Genomic DNA, 23866 nt, shown 5'->3' with positions numbered 1-23866 from the left:
GAAACCACCCCCACTCCCTTCTCCCAACCCTGCAGTTTTTGAAGCAAATCCCAGGTACCATAAAATTTTACCTATAAACATTTTTTGTGTATCACTAAAAGAAAAGGTCTCTTTCTTTTTTTTTCAATCTTTCTGTTTCCAGTTTGCTGACATTTTTTCTGCATTATCCATAATTTTAATCTCTAATCAGTAATTTTTTCTCTTCAAATATATTTTTCAATCCTGTAATTCTATCTTGTTCTCTTTTATAGCTTTCATTTCCTTCCTCGTGATATTTTCATTTTCCTTTAGTCCTTGAAAATATTGTGCACATTTACAGTAACCGTTATAAAGTCCTTGCCTCCTAATTCCATCATCCCTGTTATTTCTTATCTTATTTCTACTAACTAATCTTTCTCCTGATGAGGATCACACTGTCCTGTGTCAGTAGTTTTCGAATGAATAATGGGCACTTCCCATGTTATGGTACTGAGCATCTAGATTTTACTGTCTTCCTGTAAAGAGTGTTCGGCTTTATTCTGACAGGCTGTTGAATTACTTGCAGATGAGCTGGGTCTTTTTTGAGCTTTCTTAGAGCAGAACGGAGAAGCTTTCCCATAAGAGTTGCTTGTCCTTACACTGCAGAGATGTGCACCTGGGGCGGTAGGAGTGCAAATACCTCCCCATGCCGGGTCAGCTCTGCAAACCCTCCAGCTCTCGGCACCCTGGCTGTGTTAGAACTCTACTCTGTGTATTCATGACCTAGTGGTCAGGAAACATTCAAAAGGATGCTTTGTAAACTTCTGGACTTTTTTTGTGGGGTTTTTTTTTTGGTTCTGTGTTTTGTTATTTTGCATAGTAGCCTTCTCTCTGGAACTCTACCATAAAACATCTAGTCGCCTCAGCCCTCCTGAACTCTAATCTCTCTCTTCAACTCACTGGGACCCCTTCTATGCTTCTGCAGTCCCTCTGCACGTGCTGCAGACTACAATGTGCCTCCAAAAAGAAAAACGGGGTGAACGTGTGGCTTACCTCATCTGCTTCCCTTTACTCAAGGATCACAGGGCTGTGCTGTTTCCAATGTCTTAAAACAGCTTCTTGTTTCGGTTTGTGACTCCACGGTGGCTGGTAATAGAAATCAGGACTTTTTCTAAAACAGAACCACAACATAAAAGAAAATGAATAAGAATTTCTATGTATCTTCAACACCCATCGAGTCAGCATTCCAATTTTTCTGACTGAAGAGACAAGGTGAATTAATACCTGCACAGCTTGCTTTCTCTCTTCCTTCAGAGCAAGTGGGCAGTAAGAGCACGCCCATCTCCCTACTGTGTAGGTGAAATGTGAACAGACAGAAACCTGAAAGAAGAGAGGGGGCAAACTTTGCAGATGCCAGGCTGAAAGCACTCCACGGTCAGTATATGTTAAAGGCCTGGATTCCAGAGCGAGCTGCGCACGTTTGAAGAACAGCAAAGAAACTAGTATGGGAAGAGCACAGTGAGGTGAGGGGCAGAGAGCAGAGACGAGGCTGAGAGATGGTCAGGGTCAGAGCACGCAGGCATTGTAGGTGATGGCATGGAGTTTAGATTTCATTCTAAGCCACTGGCAAGGTCCAGGCACAGAAGTGACATCATCTGACTTAAGTTTCCAATGGACCACTGGCTGCTCCGTAAAGCAGAGATAATTCTGGGAAAAGAACAGAAACAGGGAGACAGACACAAGGCCACTGCATTAATTCAGACACAAAATGGTTGGTTTTGAGTAGGTGGAAGATGATTACATTTTGTAGTTAAAATTGGTAATTTTTACTATTGGATTATCTGTAGGGTATGAAAGGAAAAAAGCAGTCCAGGAAAATTCCAAGTGTTTTACCTCAAGTAATGGTATAAGAGACAGTCATTTACTGAGACAGAAAAACCAGGAAAGGGAGTACAGATGGAAATCAAGAGTTCAGTTTGACATATCTATTGGACATTTGAGTGCAAATGTCAATTAGCAATTGAATCTACATGCCTGAAGTTCAGAGGAGAGGCTGGGGCTGGAGACATAAATTTGGGGATGTCGGTGTCCTTAGAGGAAATTACACACGGTTGCCTCAACTGTGAATGTGGGCAGATGAACTGAGGACCAGGCCCTCGGACACAACAATATTTCAAGTCTGGGAAGATGAGAAGTGCCCAGCAAGAGAGACTGAGCCAAGAGACTGATGTCCCAGACGCCAATCAAAGAACCGTATCAGGAACCAGGAAATAAGTACTTATGCCCACTGATGCTGGCAGGTCAAGGAACATTAGTCCTGATACCTGACCACTGACCTTGGAAGCAAAGCTCCTGAGCAGCAGAAGGGGATGGGACCCTGCATGCATCTGGAGGGTCTGGCCTCACAGCACTGTGGACTCCTCGCCCATTAGATCAAGAGGGAAGGCAGGGGCACAGGGCAGGTGGCCTGGCAGACACAGCAGTGGGAACAATGTGAAAGTTTGTTGACACGGTTTCTATTTTCTCAATTTTTTCAATAAATATTCTCTAGTTATTAACTCTTATATATCGGGCACTGTGGGGAAGCAGCTATAAAGACTAACATTAATGTATCACTGGAGTATTGTAGCTGTTACAAAAAATAAATAATAATAACCTTTGAAAGCAAGATTTTGAACACTGTGTTCTTTGTGCCAGCACACCCTAAGGTCCACAGTCATGGGATCCTCTCTCTGCTCAGACATGGACAGGCTTGAAATGCCTCAGCCTGCCGCTGATGGAACCCTTGCCTTCTACTCAGTCACTGCCAGGAACAGCCTGGACCAGCTAGAAACACAGCAGCACAGCTCATTTCTCCCATGATGGATCCCACTCATAAATACAGTATCTTGGACAGACCACTTACAAAAACACCCAAACCATTACTCCCCTCTCTACCAGAAGCAGCGCTGGAGCTAAAGAGAACCTTAGGATCCTAACGAGTCTGACCTGCTCCTTTAAGGGATGGCCAGGGTGACCACAAAGAAGTGATATTCTCAGCACAGGAGCCAGAGTGATCCATCGTAAATGCAATCACGTCTGTCACTTTTTGCCTCAAAACTCTTCAGTGGTTTCCTATCTTATCTTCCTAAAATCAACCATGTCATTATAATGGCCTGCCTGCTAAACCCTCCACCTCTTCACCCCACCTCTATGATCTCGTCTCTCACCACTTTCCACCACACTCACCATTTATTTCTGCCTCAGAACCTCTGCTCGGGCGGTCCCCTCTGCCTAAGACTCTCTCCCACGGGCAGCTGCCTGGCCCACTCCCTCACCTCCACAGGTCTTTGCTCAAAAACCTCCTTCTCAGAGTGAGGCCTTTGTAAACCAACCCATGTAAAATAGAAGTCCTCTACCCCCAGTGTCTTCCTGGTCGCCCTGCTCTTTGTCATCCTAGCAGTTCACAGCTCTGACAATACTGCATGTTTTCCTTTGTTTCCTGCCTGTCTCAAATTAGTATTTCTGTAATCATACACGTTTGCAGTGGACTCTTCTCATCTTCTGCCAGCCCTCCCTGTACATGGCCACGTGGTTTCCCAGTGACCTTTCAGTGGCCACACAGCGTAAGGACCTCTTACTTCCATGGGGCACGTAGGCTGTTCCTCTCCTGCTGCACAGGTCTGCAGAAGGCTCAAACCCAACCAGAAATACGTTCTTCCTTCACTCCAGATGCTTACTTGATTACCAGCAGAACTTGGATACAATTCTAGACTGTCAATCCAGGAGAGTCAAGGCATGTGCAGAGGAGAGGAGACCCCAGGGAGACTAAGATGACATCACAGAGCTGGGAGAAAAACCAGAACTCAGTATCGAGGGAGCCAAGAGTGGAGCCTGCCTGAGGAGAGAGCGGTGAAGTTGCTGGTACACGTATGTTCTGGGGAGCTGTCACGTGAGCTGCTTTGGGGCACACTAAGTGAACCGGAGGCCATCACTGCTGTGGCCTGCAGGATCTCCAACATCAGGCCATGCCACAAGAACCCCTCTCTCCTGCCTGTACCATAGGCAGCTATGCTGGGGTCGCTGAATGAGCTTATAATACAGCTTTTCAACTGGAGACTGGCTCAGTGACGTTCATCAGAGGACTAAATGACAGAAGCTCCCAGAGTGCCATCGGATGTGAAGGGCAGGAAGCCTCTCCACAGTGCATGCCATTTCTCCACCTAGGAGTCGAGTCACACTGTGAAGACTCTTTCCACACCACTCCAATGTAAAGAGAACTGCTCCAGTGTTTTCTTAAACATATGCTTCAGTACTGAAAGTTCACCTGATAGAACGAGATGGACATGCCAGCATAGAGGGAAAATGCACTTAGAGGCCTGGGGAAGAGGGGAGAGCTTGGGACTGAGTGCGAGGCAACCCAGTCCATCTGTGTCCCTTCCTCCTTAGTGGCTGTCTCTCTAGATTTGTTTTCACACGTGTACAACTCGAGGATCAAGATACTCCCTCACGCACTCATCCAGGATTACAACTGTTTGAGAGCAGTGCTGACTTACCTCCAAAATCACACATCTAGGCTGGCCCAAGAGTAAAACTGTAAAATCACGGGGGCTGGGTTCCTCACCTCATTCGTTCTTTTGATGGTTTCAGTTATTTAGATAGGATTTCCAAGCAGGCCATTTCAACAATTTGCCACATTTCCTCCCAGCAAGTCAGACCACGTTTCTGCCCTGTCTCTCACCGACGGGGGCTATCTAGCTGCCTAGGGTGAAAACCAGTCTCCTCCTCAGGACATGAAGAAATGCCTTCACAGTGTCCTGGGCCTGCACTAACCTTTCCAATCTCCAGTCCCATGCCCTGACCCTTGGCCACACTGAGCCTCTTGTGTGGTTGCCTCACTTCCATGGCCATGACCTGGAACACCTTGCCAGCTGATCCCCCTTCACCTAGCTAATACCTGCTTCCTTATACCACGTGTCACCTCCTCCATGAATCTACTTCTTCATCCAGTCAACAGATACATACTGTACCACTCTACTGAGTCAAATCATTATAATGCAGGTGGCTCTTATACTTGTGTCTCCACAGACAGTCGCCTGGACACTTTTCTTACATCATCTGTCTCCTGTGGCACTAGTGTTTACAGAAACATCTATCCTTAGCCCTGAACTTGCTAGGGCAGGGATGTCACCTTCCTGGTGGCTGTAGCCCCAGAATGGTGTCTGGCACTGAGGTGGTGCTCGGCAATGCCTAGCAAGTCGGTGAACAAGTTCCTGGCAGTAGAGTAAGCTGTGCCTGGTCGAGGGCATGGTAGGTGAGAGAACAGTGGATAGCAAGGGTCCTCAGCTGCCGGTGTGACTCTGGATGACATACTCACCATCTTTGTACATGAGTTCTTTCATCTGCAACTTGGAGATAATTACAGTAGCTACCTATTGGGATATTAGGGAGATGTGGTGTTAGCAAGGTACTTGGCACGGGCCTGGCACCTAGCAGGTGCTCAATAATTATTAGTTACTAAAATCAGAGAAGGCGGAGGAGCTGTGTTAAGAAATTTTTGAGTCTATTAATACCATCTTCCTGCCAGGAAAACGAATGAATCCTGAATGTGTCTGAGGCTGAGATCTGTTGCGAAGGACCTGCCACGGAGACAGTGTTGGCTATTAGGGCTGAGGGCTGAAAGCTTCTAGGCACGTTCTCCCTCCTGAGTTCACAGAACACCCACATCCTGGCCCAAGGGTGAGAAGCTGACCTGAAAGAACAGACAGGCCTTCCCAAAGGTGGTAGGGAAGAAGTGTGCTCTCCTGGGGCCCTGGGACAGTGCAGAGGGAGTCCTGGGACCATGCCATTCAGGGAATGGCATATTTCAGTCTCACCCACCCAGAATTTTGAAGGGCAGATTCCTTCTGAGCAGCATCTGAGGCAGGGATGGGAGTGAACACCTTCTGCACTGTGATGCTCCATCTCAGCAGCCTGCGGCCACTGCTCCAAGCCTGTCCAAGTTACTGATGAGTTTCTGAAGCTACTCATTGCCCACAAGGCTTTCCAGCATTTCCCAGCCTGTTTCCCTGACAGCCACCCCCATTAATTATCAGTGACCTTGATCTCTGGGCTCCCCTCTGAGTGAAGGGGATTTTGCCTGAAGGAGGTTCCAGTATCCTTACACCCAGAGCCCTGGGCTCTAAACACTCCTCTGATTGACATGCTGGAAGCAAAAGACCATAAGGCTCAGCTTGGATATAAAATGCTGAACTACCCTCAGCACCTTGGAAGCAGAGGGCCTAATTTCACTCACTAAAGTACTTAATTTCACACATTTCTTTTTTCATTAAGAATTCCTGCTGCTCAAACCCTTGGGTCCATGCTGCTTTTACTCAAGGCCTTGCAATAATTTAAATTAGTCTGGGTGAGTTAATATGCAAATCTAGGAAAACTGATGTGGGCGCTTGAGCGTGGAGGAAGTGATTTGCAATGCCCAATGAGGAGCTCTGCATTGGTCAAAGTGAGTTTTCTGCAAACAATTTGCATTTCTGATTCACAGGGCTTTTAACACTAACCACAAAACTCCAAGAGAATCAAGGAACTTATCCTAGGTCACACAGTCTGTACGTGGCCAAGTTAGACCTTGAACCCAGGGCTTCCTGAGTTTAAGCTGTGAAGTCCTAAGTGAGAGCCTGTGCCCAGTTTAAGCAGTTCCACTAAGGCATGAGAAATTTTAATTTGAAGGGAAAGGAAAGCAACAAACATTTTTTCCAGCCTGAAATGGTTTTTCTAATATTTTAAAATATTTACTTAGACAGGCACAGATGAAGGCAAATCTCAGTGTTAAAGAAAGCATCACTGCACTGTATCAGCACACAAATTTTGAAAGGGTAAACTCAAAAAGTGTGGCTTAGTTAAGGTGGGGGATGCAATGGCAGGAGGGGGATGTCTTGTAAACAGACTTGCAATGTTTGGGGAATTTTCCTGTTGTGGGGATTCCAATTTCATACAAACACATAGACCTTAGAATCAATTACATCAAACAAATCCACAATTTCTCTAAACAGCTGCTCTTAAATTACTTTCCTCCTCAAAAAAACGATTTTCAAACCCTTGTAGTTCATGGACCATTTTCACCAGAAAATGAAAAATTCTGATTAAAAAAGTCCCTGGGCAGAGTCCCAGAGGAGTAGAGGTGATCGGCTCCTCACTCCAGCCCGACCAGGCATGGGCCTGTGGCCAAGCCCAGCGGTCCTCGGCCCCCACGACCCTCTGACTGCTCCCAGCAGCACCTTAGCTCCGGGCTCTCTAGGCAACTGCGACCTCAAAGGCCACTCATACAGTAAGTGGTCATCCGCCAGAGTGCTTGGACTTGAGGTCAGGAGGAAGACATCCGCCTGGGGTCATTCACAAGGAAATGAAGGACAGGGCTGCAGGAGCAGATGAACTTACACAGGACGGAGGGAAAATGAGAACGGCTGCAACCTCGGAAAGCAGCGCCCATAAGGGATGGGAGGAGGGCCCTTAAGGGATGGGAGGAGGACACGGAACCATAAGGGACGAGGAGGGGCAGCAGGAGAGACAGGAGGCGCCTGGGAAGGCAGGCTGCAATTGGGCCTGGTGCACAGGAGCAAGGAGGGCGCCCAGAGAGGCTGGCGGTGTTGACCTTCTGGGAACGTGGGGTCCGTGAACTGGATTTGTTGCTCTAACCAACCAGTCAGTGATTCTTCTACCACATTAACCTCCTGAGTGTGCCTCCTCACTGTGCACATTATAACTCTCTGTGCCTAATGAGATATTAGCTGTAAAACTGAGATAATAACAGAACCTACTTCTTAAGACTACTGCAAAGATTGAAGGGAGTTAATATATACGAATATATCAAACAGCGCCTGGCACATGTTAAGTGCTCAAAATGTTACTTAGTAATTAACTTTTAATAACCTAAATCAATTTTGTTTTAATAATCAGTGAAGATAAAGGTAAAATAGTACTGCTCAATAAAAATAGAATGCAAGACACACCATAAGCCACATATTTAATTTTAAGTTTTCTAGTAGGCACACTATAAAAACCTATGGGTAAAACTAACAAAGAATATATTTAATCCAATGTTACGTAAATTAATAGTATCACAACGTGATTGATATGATACAAAAAATTGTTACGCTAATTTACATTTTTTGGACTAAGTCTTTGAACTCTGGTGTGTGTGTTACACTTACATAGCACCTCTCGATTCCACAGGCCACCTCTCCAGTGGTCGGTAAGCACACGCGACTAGCAGGCACCAGGCTGGACCGCGCAGGCACGGAAGGACACGCACCGAACTGTGGTCTAGGCTACCGCGCAAGGCTGTCTTCGAGGCGGGGCGGGGGAACCAGCACCACGTTGTTTACGTACCTCTTTAGAGTTAGTATGTAACAATGAGAACACACGTCTTAAATCCAATAAGTTATAAAAACATAAACAAGTTATGAAAGGAAAAAAACTAGTAGCGCAAAATCAATGCTCAACACCAGTCAGAAATACAGAGGAATAAGTGGGTTCCAGGTCCCACGTGGGGCCTTCGGCAAACCCACCTGTGTCTATCTCCTTACACTCACTGCAGAAATGGATGCTTCCTTAAGCCCTCCCGCTCTTAAAAGGTATAAAAGTCCGCCGCTACATCTCTCTTACTGCCTCCAAGAACCTACTGGCAGACGAGAAGTCTCACCTCACTTCTGGAGACAGGGCGATAACACCAGGCACGGGTGAAGCCTATTTCGCAGTCTGAGGGCTCGCTGTCTCCGTCTGCCTTTCAAGAGGCGTCTCTGTTCGCTAGTAGCTAGCAACCTCCCCAACAGCAGCGTGTTTTTATTTACGTCTGTACCCCGGTTCCCTCCCTGCCCACCCCCACCCCCACCCCCATCCCCACAGTCCCAACTGCCAAGGAAACCGAAAACAGCAGCCTGACTTTCTCATGTTCCCACAGGGATGATTTGGTCCGAATGCAAGGAAATCTGGGAGGAAGGGCCACGGGAGTACATGCTGCACCTGTGGAACCTTCTGGATTTCGGGATGCTGTCCATCTTCGTGGCTTCCTTCACCGCGAGGTTCATGGCTTTCCTCAAGGCCAGCGAAGCCCAACTGTACGTTGACGAGCACGTGCCGGACGACACGCTACACAACGTCTCTCTGCCGCCGGAAGTGGCGTACTTCACCTACGGTCAGTCTCCGGACTCCCGCGCGCCCACACAGCACTTCCGGGTGTGGTCACAGCTTTAGCGTAGCAGTTCACAGCCATGCGATAATAACCCTCCGCCCCAAAAGAAAGTCCTAGTCGCTACAATACAACGAGATGAATTACCAACCCTTCTGTGTTAGGAATGATGGATTTGTTTGGAAGAAGGTTCCTGTAGTGTTTCTTTCTATACTAAAAGGGAAGGAGGAATGGGGAGAACAAGCAGTAGATATCTGTTGTTACCAGTAAATGAGCTGGGCATTTAATAGTCACTCCCTAATGGCAGCTGCGATATCATGAAGGGTTTGAACATCAAATGTCCCTGTTAGATTAAGCCATAGAGCTTCCGTGACTCAGAATCTTCATGATCCGGTTCGACAATGGTCTGCAGAGGGTTTATCACTTAGTGCTACAGTTGAGTTGCTCCCCACATTCAATGTAGATTATGTTATGCAGATTATGTGATCTTTAAATGTGGTAAGGAAATCCCCCCATTGAGAAACGGAGAGTCTTATAATATTACAAATCACCCACTCTTCATTTATCGGTTTGCAGATGCATACTTTAAAAAAAAGACAAGTCTTGTATATTTTCACCTCTGTGCTGCTCAGAGTTCATCAAGGGTGGTAAAATAATCTTAATGCTGCATTGGATACATCTCTTAATGCCATGATTCAGGCTTCAGTATTGCCCACTTGTGAGCTCTATTCCTTTTATGGATCATATTAAGGTCTCAACGAGCCCAAAGCATTGCCCATTATTGCCCTCGCTATTACTGTTTACTCCGTGCCCTTGGAAATCCTTTGGATCTCTCAGTGGTCACTTGTGCTGTAGCTGTGGAGGAAGCATGCCCTCTTGTGGCCAGCCAGACAGTGGTCCCTTCCAATCTCTACAGCACCAAGTAGGCAGATATTCTTCAGATAGCCAGGACAATTTTTTTCACAGAAACACCTTCAAGAAGAAAACCCTTTTGTCTGAATTATCCCAGTGCTGTTCACTTTTACACCCATCACAACTCTTACAAGCCAGTCCAAGGAGAATATTTCTCACTAAAAAGTCCTGACCTGCTCACCAGGGTCCAATGACAGCTAAATCTATCTTAATATTGGGTTGGGCAGAAAGTCCATTTAGATTTTTCTATAAAAGACACAGTTTTCGTTTTCACCAGTAACTTCATTGATTTGATTATTTGAGTATGTCACTATCTCCCACTGTTGGCTTCTAGTCCGTAGAGGCCAAGGGTGCTGCTAAATATCCAAAGCATAAAACAGCCCCACAGCAAAGAATTATTTGGCCAAAAAGTCAATAGTACCAAGAAACTTTGCAAACTACTTTTGACAGATTCAGTCAGTCCGAGTACTTTCTTCATACACAGCACAAATCTTTTTTTATGTTTCAGTTTTGTTTTTACTTTTCTTGAAAATGATAAAACATAATACGCTGAAAATGTTATTTTCTTCCATCTTCATTATTAAAATGTCTGCATAAAAATTGACCAATTTTGATAAGTTTCTTTAAATGCACACTGATATGACAGCTGTCAAAATACAATCTAACAAAATTGTTTTGAACGAAGTTAAAGACAACTAAGCACTACTAGAACCATTGTATGGAAAAAACTAAATGAACTTTTTGGCCAACCAATAGATTATAGGAGTGCCTTTTATTATTTAAGCTGAGGTTTAAGATGGCAAATTATAGGGGGCAGAAAAAATTCTTTTTGTAGTCTGATGAAGCTAAGTCCTATTTCATATTATCCAAATGTTATTTACCCACAGAGGGTAATAGATGTATTGGAAAAACATAATTTAGTCTCCTTACTTGTCTTCTGTAGACTTCTGAGTTATGACCTCGATGAGAACATAAACTCTATAATTTTATTACGTTTCCAAATGTAATTTAGAATGTACTACATGAAACTTTGTGGCAAAAGGAAGCCTGGCTTCCCTTGCTTAAGATTTCTTACTGTTCTCTATTATTATAATTGTTTAATAGAGTCTAGCTTTGAAAATAAAGAACAAAATTCTTCCTCTTTCATCTTCCCTAGGGCACCAAGAATTGCAATGTAATATCCTTGCTCTCTGCATTTCTTGGCTCTGGAAAGGACCCCATACCCCAAGTCCAATCTAGAAAATGGCAATAATAATATCTACTCTCCAGGGTTGTTGTAAACACTAAGTGAGGTTTTTCAGTGTTTCTCAATGCAAGTTTCACTTAGCATTTCAAGGACACTGCTGGCTTCTTCAGCAGGGCAATGTTTATGGTGCAGCTCAATCTGGAGTGTTGCAAGATATTAGCATTAATAGCGATAATACTCCTATCCAGTCATCGTGACAACCACAGACACCCCACACACGTCCCCAGGAGGAAGGTGCTGCCCACATTTGAGAATCACTGTGTCTTCACGCATAGCAGGCAGCTCGCTGGAGAGAGATGCTGCTCCTTGTACCGGTATAACTGCCACAGAAACTGTGGGGGTTTGCCCTGCTGTGGGAACACACCAGAGCAACTCAGCCCCCACCAGTGACCACAAGCAGCCGGGACAGGTCCTGGGACTCTTGCCACCTAGGACAGGGCTGGCATGGCAAATTTGGATGACTAGTCCCCACTCTGGGGGCCTCGATTCAATCAGGGAGCAACTCTCCCAGACACACACTAAGGAACAGAACCCAGGAGTGTTTCCTCGGGCAGGACCCTTCAGATTCCTGGCTCCTAGGTGAGCTCACTTCCTCTGACTCCTGGCCAGTCTCAGTTGTGGCTAGGATTTCATTCAGTCACTTAACAAACATCTATCAGCACCTGCTGTGTGCTAGCCTCTTCTCCCCCGGACACCCTGAGTGGCCTGGAAGTTACCAGCTAAGCACTTTACCTACGTGACTTCATTTCATCCTTACCACAGCTCCGCCAGGTTGATATTTCCTAGTTTACAAGCGGGGAAATTGAGGCTCAGAAAGTCAATTGACTTGCTCAGAATCATACAGCCACTCTGTAGGAAAGCCGCTCTCAACCTCAGGTCTGCTCCAAGCCCGTGCTCCTCCCCTGTACCTGCTCAGACCCAGAGCAGCCCCTGCTGGTGGAGCTCACACACAATGCAGGCAGCTCAGTGAGTGCACGGCAGAGGGCAGACACAAGACCGTGGAGCACAGAGGGGAACAGGGAGGCTGCTCGGGCCCATGGTGGGTCACAGAAGGCTCCTGAAATCCATGACAGCCAAGCAGAGTCTTAAAGAATGACTGGGAATGAAGTGAACCTTGAGGTGAGGGAATGATGTTCCAGGCAGATGGTCCAGCACATTCCAAGGAGGAGGGTGGCACCTTCAGCGTATTGGGATTAATTTAAAGACAAGAGCAGGGACAGCATGAAATGATGTCAGAGGCCTCTAAAGATGGCTAACTGGTTTCTCTTCTAGAGCATACTGATCCTGTCCCCCGTGAGTAACCCGGATTGTTTTCTTTTAGCCAGGGACAAGTGGTGGCCTTCAGACCCTCAGATCATATCAGAAGGGCTGTATGCAATAGCTGTCGTGCTGAGCTTCTCTCGAATCGCGTACATCCTGCCAGCCAACGAGAGCTTCGGGCCCTTGCAGATCTCCCTGGGGAGAACCGTGAAAGATATCTTCAAGTTCATGGTCATTTTCATCATGGTATTTGTGGCCTTCATGATTGGGATGTTCAATCTGTACTCCTACTACCGAGGTGCAAAGTACAACCCAGCGTTTACAACGTGAGTATCCCAAGGCTCCTGTGGGGGCCTCTGTGGGCTTCCCAGGGGTCTCTGAGAGTCTCTTACAGGTGGCTCTTTGCAGAGACTCAGGTTTTCTTGGCATTTCTAAAGGTGAAAGACAACTTTATTCAAGGGTGGTTTAGAGTTCAGTTTCTTGGGGTTGGAAGAATGAAAGACCTGAGTTCCATTCTCACTGCCATTTACATGCTGTGTGGCCATAAGCACATGCGTTCCTTAACTTCTCTAATCCTTACTTTCCTCGTCTTAAAAACAAGGGTAATAACGACAATGATAGTACAATACCTACTTAACAGGGATAGTGTAAAGATTCGATGAACCACTACAGCTGCCACACACTAAACTCCAAAAAAAAAATGGAAGGAATCACTACAGTTACTGTTGGCTTAGCCTGCACTACCTAGAGCACAAAGCTCCAGGCAGACCTGGCGTGCCGACATGCACGTGGAGCAAGGGAGTTTTAGGCCAAATGAGATAAGACTGCAGAAGAAAGGAACAAGTAGGTGGGAGGAGGGAAAGCACATCCAGGCGGCTGACCTGGCCACCATCTTCCAGAGCACAACCTTGGCCATGACAGACTTCCCTGGGAAGACTAATGGAAGCACCACATCTCAGAATAGCCCATCAGTTGAGAAATCAAGAATTTATCAGCCAGATTTTTTCCATCTCTCTTTCATGAGTCAAGTTCACTCTCCACGACATTAACTCGCCTGCACTTCTAGGGCAGCCCCCAGGGAAGCCATATCCACACAGCAGGGGAGGCAGGTCTGCTGGTAGGCACAGGTCTGCAGCTCTCCATGCCTGACTGGGCAGGCAGCACCGGGCCAGTCCTGCAGCACCGGGCCAGTTCTGCACCATCACGTGCCTCAGCAGCAGCAGGGAGACCCAGACAAGGGAAGCAAGAGACATGTGGCAAAAGCATGAGGCTTGGTAAACTGTCAGGCCACCTGACACCCGGATCCAGAAGTAGTTGCTGTAGACAGAGAAGGACCATGGCGCAGCTCCCCCTAACCCAGAGCGCATATCAGATCTCACTGAGTCTGTGTCCCCTGAGTCCCCTGCTCCGCGTCCCCTCTGTGGGAGATGCCGGGTGGTCTCCTGGAGAGCCATCAGCAACACTGAGCAGTGGCCTAGCAAATGAGTCTGGCAGAGCTGAGTTTCATTCCAGTAAAGGATGACCCTACTAATGACCAAGTCACTGGGCTTATCTGGCCTCTGTGCCCTTGCAAACAGAACACAGGTGAGACTTCCCACCTTGCTCATGAACGCCTTCATGACAATGAGGCCGTTCTATACTGTGCCGGAAGCACAGATGTGTCCCCATCCAGGTCCCACCCCAGGCCACCTGGGCCCAGAACTTCCCCCGCCTTCATCCCTCCTGCCCAGAATCTTGAGGAAAGGACAGTCAGGCCTCCAGCCACAGACATGCAGCTGGGACCAGCAGGATTGAGCACTTCTGACACTTGACCCCAGAATCCCCCGAGCAGCCTGGACTTTGTTTCCCAGCCAGTACAAAGGGCTGAGCTTCGGCCATGCTGGCTCCCTGAGCAGCTCCCCCCTTGCAGCGGGGCCTCACGACCCTCCTTCTGGAGAGACCACCCAGCAAGGGGAGACACTTGTCTCTAAAACCCAGGCCAAGTGCAATGACCCCTGTGCCCCACCCAAATGGAACCATCTAGAAGGGCGGGGTCCAGTGCTGCTGAACCACAGAGGCTGTTCCAATGCAGGTTCACACAGAGCAAGTGCCCGGCCCAGTGTCGAGAAACGCACCTGAAGATGTCTGGCTCTGCCCCCCAGCCCACGCACCCCACGGCTCGGGCAGACTGGGCTTCGTCTAAGCTCTCCTCCTACTGGCTGTGGCCTTTGGGCCTCAATTTGCCCGGCTCTGAAATGAGAACACTGAGCTGGTCGGCATCACAGGACTGGTGTAAGGATCCAGGAAGAAGGCACAGGCCCAAATTGGTGCCTGGCGTGCCATGAGCCTGCAGTGAATGGTGGCGCCATCACGGAGGTAGTGAGGGAGGGAGAGGGGAGTGTGCGCTGCGAGAAGAGATACCTGTGGATGGACCTGGCTCCATAGAACCCCTGCCGGACGGACAGGGGCCTGGCTTACAAACTGTCCACCAGATGGGGCCAGTGTGTGAGTGAATCAACTGGACTCCAAAACCCAGTGAGGAACTGCTGGAGGAATGAAATCACCCAGCAGCACATGTGCTCTGGACCAGCTAGTGGCAAAGGTAAAAGTGTCCACTGAGTATGGGACACATTGTTACCGAGCAACAGTCGGGTGACAGTCGATAAGCCCAAGCCCTTACCCTGGGTGGTCGGGTCCTGATGTCCCTCCTGTGTCTCCAGTCTAGCTCGATGCTTGCACACTGCATTGCTCATGAAATGTTTCATACACAAGAATGAGGGACCAAACAGGAGACACACAGCCAGATTCAAGGCAATAGGTAAGCAAGCTACTGGGAATCTGAGCATGTGGACTTCTGTCCCATTCCTGCTGCCAGGGGTGCTCTGTGCAGTCCTCCGGTACCGCCTGCCCACGGAGCCTCGGAAGGTCAGTGCCTTGACCCACGGGAACGTGGAAATGGTCATGGCTTCAGGCAGGGCTGACGTGGCCACAGCTCCCAGCTAGATGCAGCACAGCTAATCTAGAGGGGAAAGGGAGAGAAGGAGGAGGGACAAAGCAATAGGCTTCTCCTAAGTGCTGGGAACCACACGGAGACCCCTAGGCAGGAGGGACCAGCCAGAGAGGACCCAGGCCCCCAAGATCGGGAATCGGGGAGAGGTGGCGACAGCAAGTGCTGTGAAGAATGGACAGGCTATTTGTCTCCATGGCAGCCCCTAACAGGGGTGTGCGGCATAAACAGCATCCGACTGAGCAAGAAAACAAGGACAGAGCGGAGACTCAGGGAGGACAGAACGGGCTTCTGTGAGCCTCATCTGGAGCCTTTGGACTGCTCTCCAAAGGCTGCACATCCGCCCCAGAGACCTGCTCTGATCAACAAAAAGCCACGAGGGGATGAGCAAGTCTCAGGCTTTAGGGGACTCAGCCACTCTGAGTGCAGACTGTGTTGACAACAGAGACCAATGACCCCTCTCAAGCAAACCTTTGCTTCACAGCGGCCATGCCCAGACCTTCCCTCCCAGCTCAGGTCCCTCCCTTTGGCCCACCCATGGGGGCCTTTTTTGAGCTCACAGGGAAAGACAGTTATATCCTGCCTGAAGACTCGGCGCTACAGAAAGGAAATTTGGCCTGGAGCACAGGGCAAGCATCCTTGCCCCATCACTGACCAACCTCTCCCAACCTCACCCCTGCCATGCTCAGGCACGGCTTAGGCTCCTACAGACTGTCCAAGGGCCCACTTTGAACTTCATCCATTAGGAGCTAACTGAGAGTGTCTCACAGGAGCCCTGCTCACCCTATGGTGCAGTACCAGGGGTCTCCCAAAAGCCAGTCCCACCTGAGCCCTGCCTGGTACAGTGCTGTCCCAAATGGGAGAAGCAGGGATATCCTGGGACCAAAGGAAAGGTCTCTCTACCAACTGCACACCCCCGACCCTCAGCCAAGCCCTGCCCCAACCCCCATTGTGTTCCAGCTCCAGAATCACATGCCTCCTTCCCCGCCCCCAAACTCTCATCCCTCCTGGGGCAGACCGCAGTGAGGGGTTAGAAGAACCCAGACAGATTCTGCCCAAGGCATGAATAAACAAACAGAATGGGCAGTCTTAAATGAGATCGGTGGTTCATATCAGAATCCTCTGGGGAGACGGCTAAACTGGGGACTTCCCAGGCTCCACCCCTTTGAGAATCTAATTACGGTAGTTCCGTACCTGGCCTAGAAGTCTGCATGAACAAGGCCCTGGGGGGTTCGGATTCAGGTGGTCTGAGGTCCACACAGTAAGAAATGCCGACCTGGTCCACCTCATCTTACTCAGATAGGGAGGCGGAGTCCAGCCTGGGCTCTGTGCACTGAAAACAGAGGGTCTAATTGTGGAATTCTAGGCCCTGCACCGTCAGGCCAGGCAGCCAGGAAGCCAGACCCAGTGGGGAGCGAGCCCTGGAGCCAGATCCTACGAGCTGCTCCCAACTTCTCAGCCTCCAGTCACTTCAGAACCAAGGGTCCTCTCCAAGGTCCAGGTCCATTTTTCACATGCGAGGGCTGACCTGAAGGGAGGTACAGGGACAGTGTGCACGGGCCGTCAGGGGCTGAGTGGGCTGCCTGGCTGTGACAGACAGCACCCCTGCTCGCAGCTCATTATCTCCAAGCCACTTCCCTCAGAAACTACATATGACCATGAGGAAGGAAGAGACGGTGTTCATCAGACACATTTTATGTTCTCAGAGCAAAAAAAATCACAGCATCCTAAAGCCTCGGGGGAGGAAGTGGAGAGAAAATGACCTGAGAATGTTCTTTCTTTTGCAGTCTTTAAGAAAAGCTCTCAGATCTGTTAGGAACTGAGTTCTAAATAGGACCATATATTTGATTTTATCGTGGAAACCAGCAGACAAATAGTCTTTGCTTTTCAGGGGTCTGTTTTGTAGTCAGCGTTGCTGAAATGCACATATTCCCTAAAGCAAAGATGTTTCCTCTGCTTGGAGACTGTCTGGGAACCTCGGGGTCCCCGCACTCTGCTGCAGCATCAGAGAGACATACACAGCAGCTCCTCGGTCCACTAATGACTTGCAGCTGGGTGAGAATGCACAGGAAAAGGTGGCCTTCCCTAACCCCATCCAATGGGTGACCACAGCTGAACAGGTGCATGGAGGTGACCCAGAATGAGGGGACAGGGTAGGAAGACTCAGGATGGGCTCCTGGCCTTCCCATTGGGTGAACCTGACCTCCCCCACTCAACTCTGATTGGAGATTACATGTGGGCCCTGACCCTCCAGAACAACCACCGCCAACCTTTTGACAGGCTCTTATGGAGGCAGCGTCATGGCATGGCCAGCTTGAGACTTTTCTAATCAAAAATAAAACCTCTCCTAAGTTATTCTGTCTCCCCAGGAGCTATTAATGGCAGGAGCTTCAACAGTGGTGGACAAAATTAGAAGCTTCTGTTTTCTATGACAGTTATGGAAAATCCCACGCTCTGCAAACAGGTCCACACACCCCCCAGGGAACCTGAAGGGCTGAAGGAGACTCTGCCCACACCTACCCCACCCAGGACTGCTGCACCGTCCTGTTGTTGAACAGCTTATGACAAACACAGGACCTGCTGTCTCCTCTGATCCACACAACAGTGGAACGGCTCAGATACTACCACCTAGAACCTGAGGCTCGGAGAGATGCTGGACTCATCCGAGATCACAGAAGCAAGAACATTTGAACCCAGGTCTGCGTGACTCCAAGCCCATCCTCCACCTCTTTGATCTGAAATTCCCCAGAGCGGGTCCCCCACTTCCCACACCAGGGCGCAAGCTCTGGGGTAGACACTGAGTGTGTTTACAAGTCAGGTCACTTTCCTGTGGCTATTCTAAAAAAAAAAAAAAAAACGCACTAAATTCAGATTTCTGATTATCACTGAGAGCCTGATGATTCAACACCTCTCCGCTCTGCCTACACAGCCAGCAGCTGTCCCCTCGGTGAAGCAGCTTTCTCTTCCAAGGTGTGGCCCCTCACTTGACAAACACGGAGGAGCTCCCCATGCCACACTCTGTGTTGGGTTCTGCGGTCACAGAGGTTTAAAACAACCTTCCCACCCCAGAGAAACTCATGAACAAGTGGGGGAGTCAGACAGAACAAAGCAAGCATCAGCAACGACACCATGCAACCATCGCCAAAGGGCAGCACAGCGAGGAGGAAGCCCTGGCCTCTGTCTGGCAGGGTCGGGAAGGCTTCATGGAGGAGGCAGCCCTAAACAGGTCCTCAAAGATGACTAGGAGGGCATTTCAGACTGTGCAAGTTATAAAAGAGGAGGGGTCTTTTTTTTTAAGTGAAGGAGAAAGCAGCTGCCTTAATACCCAGGTATTAACACGTTCAGATGTTTCAATGCTTCATGATACAATAAAACCACAAACATTTTCTTAAAAAAAAAAGCTGCTTCTAGTGGCAGGGTTTGTAGAAAAGATAGCAAGCACCCTGTCTGGCCACAAAGGTGGCAAGAAGAAGGCCCAGAAGCAGCCCAAGAAGCAGGCCAGGGAGACAGATGAGCTAAGGCACTGGAGCAGAAACAAAAAGGGGAGAGGAAATACGAGGAGCTCAGAGTAGAGGCCGCAGGAAAAGCCCCCCAGCCACAAGTGGAACTGAGAAATCTGCCTGAAAGTTAGCTGTTCCTTGTGCCTGAGGTGATGGTTGTCCTAAATTCCATTCCTGTCTGAACATCTGGATTCCCTGCCATAACACCTGTTGCCACCTATTGCTAGAATGAGGTGTTATCTTGGAGCTTGTTTACATTTAAGAATTAGTTTTTGTAACAGGTTGGTTGGAGCTGGGGGGGGGGGGGGCGGTGGGGGGAGTAGGCAAGTAGGCTAGAGTATGAAGAAACGGCAGAAGATCAGATCAGCTAGTCTCGCAGAGCCAGACTGCGAAGTTCTCGGTAAGCCCTGACAGGGCACTGGCATGCCCCTAAGGCTTTTTTTTAAACCAGGGTAACTTTTATTTTTATTTTTCTATGTTTTTCCCATTTTTTAAATTTTGTTATTATTCAAGTACAGTTGTCTGCCTACTCCCTCCACCCCTCGCCCCCACCCCAGCCATCCCCACCTCCTTCCCCTGATTCCAACCCTCCTTGGTTTTGTCCATGTGTCCTTTGTACTTGTTCCTGAAAACCCTTCACCCTTTTCCCCCCACTATCCCCTCCCATGTCCCCTCTGGATATTGTCTGTTCTTAAAATCAATGTCTCTCGTTATATTTTGCTTGCTTGTTTGTTTTCTTAATTAGGTTCCACTTAAAGGTGAGGTCATATGGTATTTGTCTTTCACCGCCTGGCTTATTTCACTTAGCATAATGCTCTCATTCCATCTTTTGCTGTCACAAAAGGTAGGAGCTCCTTCTTTCTTTCTGCTACGTAGTATTCCGTCATGTAAATGTACCATAGTTTTTTGATCCACTCATTTACTGATGGGCACTTAGGTTGCTTCCAGCACTTGGCCATTGTAAATTGTGCTGCTATGAACATTGGGGTGCATAGGTTCTTTTGGATTGGTGTTTCAGGGCCCTTAGGGTATAATCCTAGCAGTGGAATTGCTGGTTCAAAAGGCAGTTCCACTTTTAGTTTTCTGAGGAAATTCTATACTGTTTTCCACAGCAGCTGCACCAGTCTGCAGTCCCACCAACAGCGCACTAGAGTTCCCTTTTCTCTACAACCTCTCTAACACTTGTTGCTTGTTGCTTTGTTTATGATGGCCATTCTGACCAATGTGAAGTGGTATCTCAGAAAGGAAAGAATAAACAAATGGGATCTCATCAAAATAAAAAGCTTCTGCACAGCTAAAGAAAACAGTATTAAAATGAAAAGAGAACCAACCGTATGGGAAAACATATTTGCCAATGATACCTCGGACAAGGGTTTGATCTCCAAAATACATAAAGAACTCACACAACTCCACTCTAAGAAGACAAAAAACTCAATTAAAAAATGGGCAAAGGACTTGAACAGACACTTCTCCAAGGAGGACATACAGAGGGTCCAGAGACATATGAAGATGCTCAGCATCAATAGCCACAACAGCCATCAGAGAGATGCAAATTAAAACCACAGTGAGATACCCCTAAGGCTTTTTGAAAAGGTGGAAGTGTGATCAGATCCGCCTTCAGAGACTGTGCTGTGTGGCCACTGGGCTGGATGGCAGGGGAGGGGAAGGGGAAGCCCAGCTTGGCCAGCACTTGGTGCTGGCAATTTTATGGTGAGCAAGAATGGTCCTGGCTCTTCCCCTCAAGGAACTTGCAGACCAGCTTGGAAGGCAGATGTTAAGTAGTCACAGGAGTGAGGGCACATTACCAATTGAGAAAATGTTCTAAAAGAAAGGCACACAAAGGATGCTGAGCTAGATCATTATGAGGCTGTGACAGGAGGCTGGGTGAGAGGGGACTCGAGCATGAACGGAGGGAGTGGTGGTGGAGAAGGGGCGTTGGGAAGTTCGAGTGGCTAGGACATGGGGACGCCCTGAATGTGAGGTATGAGAGAAGGAGAATGTTCTTGGGGCTTTGACACTGGAAAGGCCCTACACAGGTTTGAGAGATGAAGACAGTATGAGGGGGAGGAGGTCACAGTCCCCAGTGATTCAGGAAAGGGACAGGGGCTTTGGCCTTCTCCAGGCCCCAGATAGGCAGAACTGAAGGCAAATGCTCCGACCCACTTCCCAGAAGCTTGGGTGGAATCCATGTTAAAGGTCTGGAGGAATAGCAGGGCCTCCAGGAGGAGGGCCCCATGCTCAGCACCAGGGCCAAGCAGAGACTTGCTGAAGGGGCAAATGGGCTCTTTCACCAAAAGAGACATATTGTGCTTTGTAAACAGAAAACAGGAGCCTGAGGCTGCCCCAGCCCAAGGAAGGAAAAAGGGGAGACAGGCAGGTGAACCATATAGGCCCAGAGACATCCAGAAAGAAGTGGTGAGTCAAAGGGGCCTCCAGACAGCAAGTAGCCCCACCCCCACGAAGGACCTGTCTGCAGAAGGTCCTGCTCAGGCAGTGAGGCTAGACTGCATTGTCTGCCCTTGTAAGACTCACTACAACCAATGGCCAATTAAGAGACACCAGGAAGAGGTCACCATGAGGCATCTTGGACTGTGGCCTCCTGCGTGTTCTTTGTGTGGAGCAGTCTACACGTGTCTGCCATGGGAGCGTGGACTGGAGTCTCCTCCTGGGCTTTACAAAGGACGCGCTTTCCCAGGACCCTGGGGCAGCACTGCAACAAGGACCCCTCCGACACAGAAGTGTTGTCAGACTGTGTTAAGTTTGGAGAGTTATTACCTCCTCACCTTTCATCTTATAAATTCAAGTGAGGCGTAAGCATCTGGGGGGATGAAGGTCCCCCCAGAGACTTACACCCATTTTCACATGGACAAAGCAGCACAGAGAGGCCCAAGACCTGGCAGACGAGACAGCAGGGGGCAGGGGAGGGGCCGAGGTCAGGCCCAGAGGGGCTGAGCAGCTGGGAATGACCTTAGGTAGGTTCTTATCTTAGCATAACTCTCCAATAAGTGATCAAAATACAGACCTTTTCCTGAGCTACTTTGGAAGAGGGACTATGCCTGATGCCGCAGGCATTCTACTGCCCTGCAGTGTTTACTCACCACACGAATTGTAAAAGCTGGATTGCTCTGGGCTTCTGGAGCAGGCGGCCAGCCCACCCAGCGCTGCAGGAGAGGACCTGGCGCTGGCTGAAAGTGCACTCTCTTGGAAGGAAGATGTCTGTACAGCGCATTTTCGGCACCCCCTAGTCCTCATCCTGAATTCAGACCGCCGGAGCATCCTAAAGGGAAGAAACCCCAAGATTTTGTTCACTAAAATTCAGTTGTAGGATGAAAATACAGTTGGAAGTGTCATTCCCCGGAGTGGCGGAGTAAGAAGAAACTGGATTGTGCAGGGTTAGCTCTGGCCATCTGTCAGAAGGAACAGTTCTCACAGGGTGAGTCTAAAGTGAGCCAACTAAGACTGAGTGGCTCTGTGCCTCAGTTTCCCAGAATTCAGTCGTTCATTGACAAAAAGAACAAAAACAGGTTCTGAGCCCCTACGGTGAGCTGGGCGCTATTCCAGGTGCTGGCGGCAGAGCAGGGAGGAGTCAGCAGGCCCTGTCCTCCTGGAGGTCACATTCCTCTGTGAATGTGATGAGGGAAAAGAGGCCAAAAATTTTTTTTAATAAACAAATAGACAAATAAGATCATTTTAGGATAAGTGCTGAGAGCTACGAAAGAAATAAGAACGCCATACACAAGAGTAATTAGGAGAGGGCCTCCTTCAGACACAGCAGCCAGAGCAGGCCCAGCTGAGCAGGGGACAATTAATTGAAGCCTATAGGATGAGGAGGATGAGGGATGGCCGTGTGTCCAGAAAGGGGAAAGGCATCCTGGGCAGAGGGGAGGGGTGGGGAGGCCCGGAGGTGGGAGCATTTGGATCGGGGAGGGCGTGAGGGCCTTGGAGGCCTGGGCTGGGCGACTGGAGTGGGTTGTTAGCCTGTGAAAGCCACCAGAGGAGAGGCGAGGACCTGACTCACATTTTTAAAGGGTTATTCTGAGAATCAACTGTAGGGTAGAAGAGCCTTTTGCCCTGATGCTGAAGCCAATGGCCTTTAGGAAAGAAAAAAAAATACCAGTCATAAAATTAGTAACATTTACCACAGATTTGTGGTGTGCCAGGCGGTATTTCATGCACTTCACAAGCTTTCTAGTAACTCATGTAATCCTCTTGGCAACACTATGAAGTACAGATCAGATCGTTGTTTTCCCATTTTACAGCTAGGAAAAAAAAGAGGCACAGAGATGCTAAGTTATTTGGCCAAAAGCTCCCAGCTGAACAAACCCACGTTTGCCTGACTTCAGAGCCCCACCTGGGCCAGGTGACACTGGCATCAGGGATCAGGGAGCCGAAACACACAGTCAGGATTCATTCGTTCCTTCAGCGGACACGGAACCGACCCAGCCCCTTCAGTGAGCTCGATTCTGTCCTGGGCCTGGAGCTGCAAGGGGGAGAAAGCACAGCTCTGCCCCCAAAGAGCGACTGGGCTGCCAGACAAGAGTTTGGCCCTCAGCTTGAACACACCTGGGCTGCATGGGCTTTGTGCACCTGAGCTCCCTGGCACCAAATCTGGGGACAGACTCCTCTACTTCTAGACTGTCTAAATCAAACTCTTCATGTAGGGCCCTAGATAAGCCAGGAAGTGACTCGGGAGAACATGAGAACATGAGCTTGCAAGACACAGCAGGGGTGAGGTTCAGCAGTTCTCGGACACCTGACCCTCCTCCCCAACCTTCCTCAAGCCTGGCCCTGAGGCTCTTGGGTCTAGTCTGAGCCATTGGGAAACACAGCGCTCTCAGAGG

At 48.8% G+C, this 23866-nt stretch overlaps 1 protein-coding gene across 1 annotated transcript in view; it reads left to right on the top strand.

The window, feature by feature from the left end:
- Positions 1–23866, top strand: part of TRPC7 (transient receptor potential cation channel subfamily C member 7) — a 126522-nt gene that overhangs the window by 82261 nt on the left and 20395 nt on the right. Inside the window, exons 6-7 of the mRNA XM_036014001.1 lie at positions 8894–9127; positions 12601–12865. Of these exons, the coding sequence (XP_035869894.1) occupies positions 8894–9127; positions 12601–12865 (499 nt within the window). The remainder of the gene's footprint in view (positions 1–8893; positions 9128–12600; positions 12866–23866) is intronic.

The sequence above is a fragment of the Phyllostomus discolor genome, chromosome 13, assembly GCF_004126475.2.
Source record: "Phyllostomus discolor isolate MPI-MPIP mPhyDis1 chromosome 13, mPhyDis1.pri.v3, whole genome shotgun sequence".
Classification (NCBI taxonomy): domain Eukaryota; kingdom Metazoa; phylum Chordata; class Mammalia; order Chiroptera; family Phyllostomidae; genus Phyllostomus; species Phyllostomus discolor.
Note: the sequence above shows the minus strand (reverse complement) of the source record. Positions and strands in the feature narration are given on the sequence as shown.